At 49.7% G+C, this 13,038-nt stretch overlaps 2 protein-coding genes across 2 annotated transcripts; both read left to right on the forward strand.

Moving 5' to 3' along the window:
* Window positions 1-367: 367 nt before the first annotated feature.
* LOC128276492 (neuropeptide Y receptor type 1-like) lies at window positions 368-1,846 on the forward strand. The gene is made up of 4 exons (XM_053014954.1): window positions 368-451; window positions 510-813; window positions 880-1,376; window positions 1,433-1,846. The coding sequence occupies exons 1-4, from the start codon at window positions 368-370 to the stop codon at window positions 1,844-1,846; spliced, it is 1,299 nt and encodes a 432-aa protein (XP_052870914.1).
* A 7,101-nt stretch (window positions 1,847-8,947) lies between these two features.
* On the forward strand, window positions 8,948-12,823 carry LOC128276553 (zinc transporter ZIP1-like). Its single transcript, XM_053015014.1, has 2 exons — window positions 8,948-10,205; window positions 12,530-12,823. The coding sequence occupies exons 1-2, from the start codon at window positions 8,948-8,950 to the stop codon at window positions 12,598-12,600; spliced, it is 1,329 nt and encodes a 442-aa protein (XP_052870974.1). The 3' UTR covers window positions 12,601-12,823.
* The last annotated feature ends 215 nt before the right edge of the window (window positions 12,824-13,038 follow it).

Below are 13,038 nucleotides of genomic sequence, written 5' to 3' on the forward strand. Positions count from 1 at the left end.
GACAATTGCACCGGTTCCGATGGCGGAAAGCGGTTGGCGATCGGCATTGCGGAAAGATATTTCCCCAAAATAAACCCGACTCAGTCTTGCATTAGCAAAGCTCATTCTTTTTGTTTATAAGCACCACGCGGCATCACTCGGTGCTGCTCCGTAGTAAAGGCACACATGGCACTAACAGAGAGCGTTTCCTCCGGCTGGTGGCCGATGGTGGCGGTGGAAAATTTATTTACTCTCACAATTTCGATAAAATCCCGAAATGCTTTATTTAACTCTCCACCGATCCTTTTTTAGATCAATATTTTTCTGAAACCCGGCCCGAGAGTTACGTGGCTTATTGGATAACGTGACGCAAAGCCTGTAGCGAACCATGCGAACCGGATTCCGATTCGACCCGGAGAGCCGGCCCCTCCAGTACATCCCGGCCTCGCGCTTCTTCTGGGCAACACCGACGGTGCGTATTAATGGCCAACGGCGTTGCCGGCGATAGTAAATTAACTCGAACCTCGTAGGTCAACACATCGCTCTACAACTACCCGTTGGAACTGTGGAGCACGATCCCGGAGACAGAGCTGATCGTGAAGCTGTGCGTGTTCCTCCCGATCATCCTTTTCGGGCTGGCGGGTAATGGCGTTCTGCTCGAGGTCATCTTTTGCAACCGCACGTTGCGCACGCCGAGCCATCTGCTGATCGCGAACCTGGTCGTGACCGACTTCCTGACGCTGCTCGTCTGTCCCATTTTCTTTATGACGCACGATTTCTTTCAAAACTATCTTCTCGGCCCCGTCGGCTGTAAACTGGAGGGATTGATCGAAGGTTAGTGCCAGCTACTGGCCGCGGTAGTAACGATGGTTCATCGGGGGGATCGTATCTCATCGGTAGGTGGTCTGCTGGTCACTTCCGTGCTGAGCATGTGCGTTATTAGCTACGATCGCCTGTCGGCGGTGGTGCTTTCGTCCGGCACGCGACTAAAGGGCCGTGGAACGGCAGCGGCCATCGCATTCTGCTGGGTGGCCGGCTTCTCGATCGCGCTGCCCCTGTTGCTGTATCGGCACTTCAAAGTACGACGCTGGCAGAATGTGATCGAGATGTACTGCCACGAGGATCGCTCCGTTCTGGCGCCGTACTGGGAGTTTCTGCTGGTGATGCTGGTCTGGTTGCCGCTCGGGATTATGCTGATCGCGTACACGCTCATTTTAGTGAAGCTGGACCGCTACGAGAGGAGTGCCCTACGGCGGCAACACCCGATGGTGGTACGGTACAAAAGCCGGGTGGCCAAAACGCTCTTTATCGTCCTGCTGGGCTTCATCGTGGTCCGTGTCCCGTTCACGGTGCTGGTGTTTGTGTTCTACAGCGTCGAACACTTCGAACACATTCAGGTAACTGTGGCCAGCAGCGAACGTGCCCGTTTAATCCTTCGCCTTCCATTCCACAGTTTAACGAACGATTTATCTACATGTGGTGGTTCGCGAAAGTGGCCTTCATTTTCCTGAACGCCGCCATCAATCCGCTCATCTACGGGCTGACGAACAAAACGTTCAAAAGCGCACTGCGGGGATCGAAGGTGCTGCAATTCCTGTGCCGACTGCCACCGGAACAGGGACCGGACGCTGCCCCGACGGATGCTGCCCTACGTCCCGTTTGCTGTTGGTGTTGCTGTCGCGACGCGGCTCAAGCTGGCGACAGTCCGGATCCGGAAGGATCGTCGCAGGAAGAGCAGATCATCTATCGGTCACGGTTCCCCCGGCTCAGCAAGCGTTTCCGTGCCACCTGGCTGAACTCTACGTTCCGAAACAAGCTGCGCAAGAAAACGGACTCGACGGTCGAGGATAAGGATAATGTAATGTAATACTATGATGTCAAAGCACAAAATATCGACAATAAAGAAATAATGCAAGTTCAGTTGCGTTTAAAACGCGATTTTCACAAACCTCACAGCGAACTCGTACCGGAAATTATCGAGAAACTACGAACGCTTCATGTAACAGGAACTCATGCATGTCGACAGGACATTAATTTTGTTCGGACCCGAGTCGCGAAGCTCGGTGAAATCGACCCGAGCCGAGAAATTTAGGTTGTTGCAGTTTGTTTCAGAATGCTCTCGTTCTGACAAATTCTTGTCCTTGTTGTGAATCGGTCCATTGGATTATGCTGAAAGGCTTTCGCCTGAAACGGTTTGCCACAAACTTCATATCGGAATGACTATTCGACGGTATGAGTCCGAATGTGCTGCTTAAGACGGGACTGCCCTTGAAAATTTGCGAGTGCAATGAGGTCACTGGTGTTGGTCCTAGTTATGAATTTTCATATGTCGGCTCAGGTATCGGGCCGCATTAAACGCTTTACCGCAAACTTTACATGGGAATGGCATCTCACCGGTGTGCAAGCGGATGTGAATCTTTAGTTGAGATGGATGTGCGAACTTTCCTGAACAATGAGGACATTGATGTTGGTCCTTGTTGTGAATTTTCATATGGGCGCGCAGGTTGCTTGCTGCATGGAACGTTTTGCTACAGACTTTACACTCGAATGGCTTTTCGCCGGTATGTGTCCTAATGTGATCCTTAAGATGGGATTGCCGTGCAAATTTGCTAGGGCATTGAGGACATTCAAGCCGGTTTTTGTCGTGAACTTGCATATGGACGTACAGGAGGTGTGCCGAATGGAAAGCTTTGCTGCAGACTTTACATTTGAATGGCTTTTCGCCGGTATGAGTCCGAATGTGTTCCTTAAGTTGGATTTTCCGTGCGAATTTGCCAGGACAATGAGGACACTGATGTTGGTCCTTGTCGTGAATTTTCATGTGCATGTACAGGATCCTTGACGCATGGAACGTTTTGCTGCAGACTTTACACATTAATGGTTTTTCGCCGGTATGAGTCCGAATGTGTTCCTTAAGATGATCTTGCCGTGAAAATTTGCGAGGACAGTGAGAACACTGATGTTGGTCCTTGTTGTGAATTTGCATATGATTGCGCAGGTTGTTTGCCGAATGGAATGTTTTGCTGCAGACTTTACACATGAATGGCTTTTCGCCAGTATGAGTCCGAATGTGATCCTTAAGATGATCTTGCCGTGAAAATTTGCAAGGACAGTGAGGACATCCCGATTTTTTTTCAGCATTAGAATCCATTTCATTCAATGTAGAGCCTTCAGTGGCATACGGGTGCGGAGACACGTTGATTACCAGTGTGTTCTGATTTTTCTTCACCATTAGGATCCATTTGTTTAAATGTAGGTCCTTCGGCGGCATACTTGATACCCAAATTATTGTGATCTGATACTGCTGCTGGGTCGTCAGGACCCATGGTGGTCTTCCCTTCCACAGAAGCATCGCCTTCGACATCGAAAGGATCCGTTTTGAGAATATTATGCTCATGTTTCAGCTCAGCATCTGATGGCTGATCCTGCTGCTGGTCGTCCATTGGTTCACGTTTCAAAAGTGTTTCCAGCGATTCTTCCTCTGCTTCGAACAAATCGTCATGATGACTATAATCGTATGTACTTATCTGTTGTAAATTAGAAACTGTTCGACTCGATTGATAATCATCTTCCGGATCTTCTGCGGCAATCTCTGTTTTGACCACCGATTCAACGCCATCGGTTGGTTGCATGTCGTTGTTAGAATGCTCTGCACTTGTATCGGAACCGGCCAAATGGGTGGTGTCGGCTTCTTCCTTAAACCGTTCGATTCTTGCATTGTTCAGAATCCATATCGAGCGCAACTTGTCCAGAAAATCACATCGCGATTTGCAGGCCGAACACAAATACGTTGGAAATTCGGCAAATAGTTTCATCTGCAAAAAGATGAGGAGCATGTCATAACCGTTACAGAAGGAAGACACGAGAAACAATGTAGCAGCGCGAACGTTGTTCTTAGAAAAGAAGCGCGTTTGGGTAAACAATAAGAACGAATAGCCATTGGGACCACCCGAACTGCATCTTCTGTGTGAAGCGCGCTAAGCAGAAGTTATATTAACATTGGGCTCAGGATAAACTGGATCACCACGATAGGTATTAAGTGGAAAATTATAACAGAGCAAAAGTATTGAGCAATAAAGTACGTTGAACACAAACCTCCAACCGTGTAACCCCGTACATTTCAGTTACGTTACGACAGCATGGGAAAATTTCTATTTAAGAAGGGCATATTACCTGAACATTTGTACAGGAAAACGTTTGTTGTAAAAGATATTCTCCCCGTTCGTTGGAAGTGACCGACTCCAAAGTGCCATCAGTCGACAGGCATTTTCGACACATAGGCGTGGTGCTAGAAAGATATTTGTTATCACACCTCTTATTATCGATCCTTGTCTCCCCGGCAACTTACTCGGCTGCAGATGAAGCTTTTGACCGTTTCGAAGGTGCCATTTCGACTCCAACAGTTTATTACAGAAGAAATAGAGGAATGTAAAATTGTCCACGTTTTTATTGTTTACTAAAAAACGGTTTCTTTCCAGTTGTCAGCCGTCGGCGTTTGACAGCTTCTGTGCGGCCCAAGAGAAAAGATGGTTAAGCCCGATCCACACGTTACGACCGTTACCACACGTTACCGCATCGCTTGCGACCAATCGTAACTGCGATGCCACACGGTGCATAACATAACACGTAACACGTAACATAGTGTCAAATCTGGTATGCGCCGTGATAACATCGTGTTATAGGGTCTGCTGAGCCACAACGCTTTTGACACTGGTCACTGTACTGTCAAAATTGTTATATAAGAGGCTGTTATATGTGCTGTTATGCACCGTGTGGCACCACAGTAGTCTCTGATGGCAGTCACCCGCGACCTAGAAAATTAAAGCCGGTGAGCATTAAAGTCGTACAACTTCCATACTTGTGTGCGTGTTTTGATGGTGGTTTGACATGTTGACATGTTGATGCGCGAGTTTTTTACGGAATTTATCGAAATTCAATCGTTGCTTCGCTTTAAAAGCCATTTCCTCGACCACTGCAATCGATAAGTGAGCACAACGTATCGGGTTTGCGACGCCAGTCGTTATGAAATCGTAGCGTGTGGACCGGGTTTAAGACTACATCGAGTACAACCCTGGAATACGGTCGAGCAATCCTGTCTTTTTGACAATTATTCTGACAGCGCTGTTTTTAACACAGTTCGGATCTAACCTCCATTGTTATCGGTTGCCCATTTCAGTTAGAACAATTTACGCAGTGAACATTCGTCCGAAAAGATGAATCTGAACGATTTGCCTGATGAAGTAAGTGATTCGTAACATCAAGCAAATGTAACTGACTAACAAGATTTTGTTTTTGGCAGGTTTTATGCCAGATTTTCGACAACCTCGATGTGTACGAGTTGAAGCTTGCGTCCCTTGTGTGCCGGCGTTGGTCGACGCTTACTTTTTCCGGGCCAAGAATGGACCGTGTATTTTTGGTGAAGCGTGATTCCAATTCTGACTTTTTGTTTAACACGAAACGAAACTACCGCAACATTCGTCAATGGGGCGGGAAAGATGATCAGTTTGAAGGATTAGTACGGTTACTAAACACCACAAAGCCTAATGTCAGAATGTTGGACCTACAATCTACTCTAACTTCCGAGCAAATACGATTGCTTCTGCTGAAAACTCCTGAACTGCAGCAAGTGTCGTTTAGTTCCATTGGGCATAACCGTGAAACGAATGGACCGTTCCCGGTTTTAGCGAAGTTGAAATCGCTGTACTTCGCTGGTTCGATAAGCGATCAAATTGACTTCTTCCGTACGAGTATGCCAAATTTGCAGAGTCTTCACATGTTCTGTTGTACTGATTTTGAACTGGAAACATGGAAACGCCTGAGTGGGCAGTTAAAAGTAGTTCATGTGCATCATTTTAATACCGATTACGTGTATTCTTTTCTCGAGATAACGTTCCCACTCCTCGAGGATTTGGCCATGGGTTTATACAGCTATATAAATGAAGGAAGTCGTGATTTTTTTCAACGGCACCCCTTCCTTCGAAAACTTTCCTTGCGCATTACTATTCCGCTAGAATGGGTTACATCTTTTTCTCGCCATTGTCCTGAGCTGTCACATTTAGACCTTTTTCTGGAAGAACCGGAAAAAGGTTATTTACAGTCGCTGGTGCAGCTAACTAAGCTAACGGTAAGCAAATGAAACGCAAAAACCAATATTTTACTCAATATGCTATTTCTTGCAGCACCTGTCATTAGAGGGAGATGTGCGCGACAACACTTTTCGTAGAGCTATCAAGTCTCTCGAATTCGTGGAATTGAATGCGAAGTATCCTAGTTTTGTGTTGGATGACCTTCCTCGAGTTGCGCCACAGTTGAACGGTCTGAAACTTCAAATCGCCGATTGCGAATTTTATGTGATAGAACTCATCTGCCAGAGTTTTTCTCGTCTCCAACACTTAGAAGTAGAAATGGGATTTGTGGTAAGATGAGCCATTGGTTATAGATGTTCGTCGATACAAATGCGCAGTTTTAATTGCTTTGATTTCCTTCGCAGCCAGAAATGAAGGATTATGCACGATGTGCAAGATTAGTAAACTTGAAGGAACATGAATTACGGAGAAATTGTGGCTTTCATTACACTCAGCACAGCAACGTTCGGTGCTTGACAATGCTCGGTTGTTCGGTAAGTTTGATTAGCATCAGAGATAGTGAGAACAACCAATGGTTACAATCGTGATGTTTAATAGAATTAATTCTTCCCAACTCTTTCATCGCCTAACGCTACATCTGCAACATTCGAAGCTAACGGATGCTGACCTTAACGAGATACCGGAAATGTTCCCGTCGCTTAAAAGATTGACCATCGCCAGGGGTCTGAGTTTGGACCCGGTGTCTGACTCTGCTTTCGAAAGAATGCACAAATTGATGCCGTCGTGCAGAATCGACTATGATGACGAACGTTTCTATCCAGTTGGCGATAGTGCTTCGAATTGAAAGACGCCTGTAATGGAAAGAAGGAACAGCGTCGGAATCAGTTTCAGTACAAATACAAGACCAATGTCCCAATGTCTTAGTGTATGGTTTTATTTGTTTTTCAGATCTGCCTTGAGGGTAAGTATTTACCAAATGGTTATGTGCTGTAATTGGTCAGTGGTTGAGGAGCTACTAAGTTCGTTTGCCACTTTTTTATTTCTCTTGTCCTTACTTAAGTCCTCTATCAGCCTTAGCGATCGGTGACTGGCATGGCTTATCGTGTTTCGCGACTAACGAAATGGAACCGCAGCATCACGAAGCACACACGTGTATCCAGATTACTGCGCAAAACCACGCTCTCTTAATACTCCTGTTGCGCGAAGCGATCGTAGTTTCTCCACGCGAAGTCGTGAAAACCACGTTTACGTGGAACTTTAATTTTAACCTACTTCGTTTGATCAACATCGCGGTTCCATTATTTCTTTATTGTCGATACTTTGTGCTTCGAAATCATCGTATTACAATTATCGCGAGGTTCATCCTCGACCGTCGACCGACGATCCTTTCGGATCCGTGGGGGGGTCGGAGCGGTTCAAACAAGAACAGACATCGCCACGTGCGTTAACGCAACGCCAAAAATCGCCTCCGGGATATGCAACACGCGGCGTGTGGCTACGTCCGGCGCTCCGGCGCGGTCACCGCGTTCTCCGCCGCAACACTCCGATGGACAGCTGACGCGAGGAGTATGATAACCATAAAAAGAAAAAAACATCGGATCCAACTGATCCCCATCAGTGGCTTCTGTGCGACGGGCACGTACCTACGCGGTGATCTCTATCTCGCGTGCCCCAGCGGCTGGCCGCGCGTAGGGGTGGACAAAGATAATTCTATAGTCTATTTAATAATCCCCGGGACAAATAAAACAATCTCCACAGTTCGCGTCCGAACGCATCTGCGCGCACTGGCAGCGACACAACACGGGTCACGACGACGACACGGCTCACTCGGTCTCGGTCGCTGGATTCCGTCGTGCGCGCTGGGTTAGTACCTACTAAAGGACGCGGCGCTGCCGCTGACGAGAAGTTGTTTCACAGATCGCCGTCCGCCGTGCGTTGGCCACCGTTTGTTCCGCTAATTAACAGTAATGATCATCTCCGGCACGTGCCAAAGAACTTTCAGATCCCCCGACGGGCAGCCGACCTACAGGAGGAATTCCAGAGTACTCCCTAGAGCCGTCGTAGTAGTCGTCCGAGCGTCGGCGACCGGAATCCGTAGTCAATCCGCCGTGGGTGGGACTTCCCCAGAATCTCTTACGAAGGCGCTACGAAGGAGCCTTCCGGAGCAGCAGCTTCCGCTTGGACAGCGTTTGGAGCAGCCCCCACTGGCCATTGTTGAGTGGCTGCGAAACCTACGAGAGAGAGAGAGAGACAGAGAGCGCCCCTGATATCGAGGAGGAGAGCATCGAGCGCAGGTGTTTGATAACACCTGAAGCCGCAGACCCGTATAGAGTTCTCCTCGGGGACGCTCCGGTACTGTACGTTCAGTAACGGTTCGGGTTCTCGCCGGTGAAGATCGCCGCTCTTAACTACTCTCCGTGGCTTCGGAATCGATCGGTGACCGCGTGCGCGTGTGTCGTGGGCTGTCTGTGGGCTTCGAGTTCGAGCACCTCGTAGCGTAGCGGGGGAAGCCGTGCACCGGGACGGCAAGGGTCGGGACCGCGAAGAGTGAGAGTGATCCCGCAAAACCCGCCGGGGACCGCGGATTAGGAAATATCTATCCCCCGGCAAGGGGTGTGTGCTGTTGTGGCGATCTACAGGTGATAATCGGATAGGTCAACAAATTGACGCATCTACGCAGCGCGCATTACTCGACGCGAGCAAGGGCAGCCGTTGAGACGACGGCCGGTGGCCACCGTTTCCTCCGACAGACGAAGAAAAGAAAACAACAACGATAACAACCTCTGATCGTTATCGACCCCTGAGGCCAGCGGTACGCGACGTCGTACTCCGCACTCCGGGAGAAGTGCCAAAGTCCACGCCGGCCGTTCAGACACAGGAACATGCAGATTCTTCAACCAGCACCGACGCTGGCCACCCTCCTGGTGGAGGGAGCGGTGAACGCGACACTCGGGCTGGTGGGGCGCCACGAGGAAGGGGAGGACGACGATGAGGACGACTCGCCGACGGTGGCCAAAGCGGTCACGATGGTGGTCCTGTTCAGTGCCAGCATGCTGTGCGGGCTGTTGCCCTTCCAGCTGGTCCGCTGGTTCAAGATCAACCCGGAGGCCCCGTCGGGCAATCATCTGTTCTTTATCCGCCTGCTCCTGTCGTTCGGTGGTGGGGCCCTGCTCAGCACCACGTTCCTGCACCTTCTGCCCGAGATTAACCACTCGATCTCGCTCCTGGTCGAGAGCGGTGCGTTGCCGCCTCCGGAAGATCTGCCCTTTCCGCTCGGTGAGTTCCTGCTCACCGGCGGCTTCTTCGTGATTTACCTCATCGAGGAGATCGTGCACTGGTGGATGCACCGACGATCGGCGAAAGCACGGGCAGCGGTCCGAGCCGGCCCCGCCACCATCCAGAAAGAGCCGCTGGACAGCTCGGGGATAGTGGCCGAATCGAAGCACTCCCATTCCCATCATGCCAGCAACCACTCGCACCTGCCGATCGGGAACGTCAGCTACCCGGTGACCGACGTCGACGGAAGGCAGGTCGTGCCGGACCTGAACGGGGACGTCGTGGTGAGCGATAAGCCGGAACCGGAGCCCAGTTCGTCCAGTACCATGCGAGGGCTGCTGATCGTGCTCGCCCTCTCGATCCACGAACTGTTCGAGGGTTTGGCGGTGGGCCTGGAACGCTCGCCGTCGGCCGTGTGGCTTCTGTTCGGGGCCGTCGCAGCCCACAAGTTCGTCATCGCGTTCTGCGTCGCATTCGAGCTGCTGGTGGCCGCGGTCCGGTTCCGGGTGGCCGTGGCGTACATCTTCGTCTACTCGGTCGTCAGCCCGCTCGGGATCGGCATCGGTATAGCGCTCAGCTCCGTAAGCGATGACGCGAACGACACGATCGAGGTCGTCTCCGTTGTCCTGCAGGGGATGGCCAGCGGGACGCTGGTGTACGTGATCTTCTTCGAAATTCTCGCCAAAGACTCGGGCCACAGCCACGGTGGCGGCGGCGGTGCTCCGGGTGGTGGTGGTGGTGCGGCTAATGGAGCGCACGAGTCCGACGGTGGCCACAGCCACGATCTGCCCGCGACCAGCGGCCTGTGGCAGTTCTTTGCCGTGCTGGTCGGGTTCGCGTTGCTACTGGGCATTCAGATTGCAAGTGAGTAACGTGTGTGGTGTCACCGCATCCGGTGGGGGCAGCGTCGGGGCAGTATCACAGGGTGGTCGGAATTGTTGGTCAAGGGTGCACGCACGCACGAGCGCGTGTGTTGATAACATTGTCATACCTTGAGAGATCGGTACCGTTGATCGGGTTCAGGTTCAGTTATCGCCGCAACTAAAGCTGCTCTAATTGCGTAAACCGTCATTGGCTGGGTATTTGGAAGGTCCAACACGCCACTACTTTCCCGCTATCAGTGATCCAAACTGCGACTCTAATCTGTTGAACCTAAAAAAGAAAAGGACTGAAATCCGTTGAATTTTATGTTTGCTTCTCTACGGAGGAACTAAGATATTGAAAGCATTTCTGAACGGTGGCCTACGTTTAAAAATATTTAAAATGCGCTTTGCAACCCGCTCATACTGGTTTGTGTTTTACTTTATTAAAATATTTCAAACCGGATAAGTTTACGTTGACCAACTCCGTGCTCCAAATCTGCCAAGGTATGGAGCTTGATTTGGCTATCGGCCGGGGAATGAACTATGAGTCCCATATCCTCTACGGGCATTTTAACTATATCCGATTGATGGTATTCGGCAGTCCCAAATTAAAAGACTAATCCATGAAAAACATTCTGCATCGACCGCTGAGTAAAATGTGTTTGGAAAATAGTGGCCGATCTTGACGCTACCGATTTTAACTATTCAAATAGAAGCTTAAGACGTTGACGTTGAAAATAAGAACAAAATAATGATGAAACATGATCTTAACGCATGAAATTACGCTATAATATATGATCGTGCAAAATCGAACCGGTACAAAACGGTAAAGTAATTTAATTGATATCAATTATTGAATAGATTTAGATTCGAGAAGTGCGTAAATTTCCTGAAAAAGAAAGCCTGCGACATTATGCTGGTGCACGATCGCGGACAGAGCTCGAACCGCACGCTCCGTGTTGAAGCATTCTTCAACACCATTTCTCAAAAGACAACCCAATTCGGAAGGCCTACGACAACTTCAATGACTGATGGGTTGCTTCCCGTTCGTGTACTTGTTGTGGCCATGTTTTTTTTCTTGTTGTAGATAAAACTTAAAACGGACAGCGGACAAAATTTCCCCGCGGGCAAAGTGTTTGTCCCCGACAGCTGTACAAACAGAGCAACAGCACATTTCGTTCAAGAGTTCGGAACAAACAGACAGAAACGTCTATTACGAAAGAGCCACACAGTCAATTCATGAGACGGCTCAAGATGCCCCGCTCGATAAATTAAGCTGTCCGTAGCCGCAGGGTTAATTGGCGTTGAGGTGCACGACTTCGATGCATCATCACCATCGCGATCAGGTGTCTTTCGTTCTCGAACAACCTGCATTATTCACTCGATCGAGTCGGAATCACCTTAATGCCACACACTTTGAAGTGGCGGGGACACGTAACAAAACATGCTTGCAACGATTCCTACAGGGGCTTAGTTGTTAGGCCGGCACTCGAGAGAGATTTGGTTCGATTTGAGGTTCAAATCGGCTCGCATTAATCCGCGCCGATTGGCCAGTTCCTGTTCGGCGGTGGCGGCGACGGCGGGTGACGCAAACGGACGCCCAGAGCATATCGCCATCTCACTAACGCTCGTCCGCTGACGATCCGAATCCGTTATCACGCGCCGTTAAATGTGGTCCTAAGCCGCCGCCGCCGCCGCACTGCAATCAACACCCCGTCGTGGCGCGTCCCGTGCCCAGCTTAACGCGCCAATATATGCGCCCTCATTTGTTCGATAGGGCCCGTCCACCAATTGGCCGTTCCATTCTCTTTCTCTCGTATCACCCCAGCAACAGACCGGGGCTAGGTGGCCGGACAAAGGTGCAACCATATAAACGGCGCGACGCTTTAACGATCGTTAGCCCTGCCCGTTATCATGCGGAACCGTTAAAACAATGCCGGGCCAGATATGAGAATCTGTCAACCACAGACAGAGCGGCCGGACTCCAGCCACCGCGCATCATCCCGTTATAACGCCGGGAATACCAGGAAATTGGACCGCCACCGATACCGGTGATAAGATAACGGCGCAATTGAACGGTTTCGTTTTCGCTTTGTCGCGGTCTGGGTCGTTAAAATTCCGTTACTGCTTAAGAGCTTGCGATGCTTGCAACAATGTTGATGGCCAACCACGCAATTTTTTTGGCCATTCTCGATATCATAAAACCATTTGCCGCGGCCCGCGTTATCGGCGCAGCCGGGCGGATTACATCGAATGAGCCAATCAAGCACTCGATAAGCGTCACTCTAATTGATTTATCGGTTCTCTTCCTTTCCTTGGTTACAGCGGAACACGAACATAGCCACAGCCATGGAGGATCGGACGACCATGACCACGATCACGAGCATCATCACTAAGCGGGAAGCGTGCCGGACCGAACTTAATTAGTAAATTCGAGATGACAAGGAACGTGCCACCTCCATGTCACACATTCCACAGCGCGAGTCACGTGAGGCAGCAATAGGAGCTGTTAGTGACGCGAGAGTGCCCCGCGTGTCCCGCGGGGGAAAGCAAATGTGATACATTCTGTAAAGTGAGTAATACGTATTGAAAACCTGTCCGTAATCTAAACGATAACCACATAGCTTTAATGGGATGGCAAAGGTGGATTCTAGTAGGCAAGCCAATGGAATTACTTAAATAAAATGATATTCATCAACGAGCTGAACACTGAGAAGCAATCATCCGGGTTAAGTTTATTCTTTTCGGATGCTCTACGTTTGGTACGATACACTTTGTCCTTTATTTTGTCAAGTTAACGGACGGAAATTGAGATTAGAAGCGTGGCTCGCAAT

The sequence above is a fragment of the Anopheles cruzii genome, chromosome 2 (genome assembly GCF_943734635.1).
Source record: "Anopheles cruzii chromosome 2, idAnoCruzAS_RS32_06, whole genome shotgun sequence".
NCBI lineage: Eukaryota > Metazoa > Arthropoda > Insecta > Diptera > Culicidae > Anopheles > Anopheles cruzii.

Bases quoted from the DNA above. Each gene is read 5' to 3' on its own strand.
- LOC128276553 (XM_053015014.1), top strand. From the start codon at position 8,948: ATGCAGATTCTTCAACCAGCACCGACGCTGGCCACCCTCCTGGTGGAG. The intron at 10,206-12,529 runs GTGAGTAACGTG...CCTTGGTTACAG, and splicing joins ACTGGGCATTCAGATTGCAA to CGGAACACGAACATAGCCAC.
- LOC128276492 (XM_053014954.1), top strand. From the start codon at position 368: ATGCGAACCGGATTCCGATTCGACCCGGAGAGCCGGCCCCTCCAGTAC. The intron at 452-509 runs GTGCGTATTAAT...CGAACCTCGTAG, and splicing joins TCTTCTGGGCAACACCGACG to GTCAACACATCGCTCTACAA. The intron at 814-879 runs GTTAGTGCCAGC...TCTCATCGGTAG, and splicing joins ACTGGAGGGATTGATCGAAG to GTGGTCTGCTGGTCACTTCC.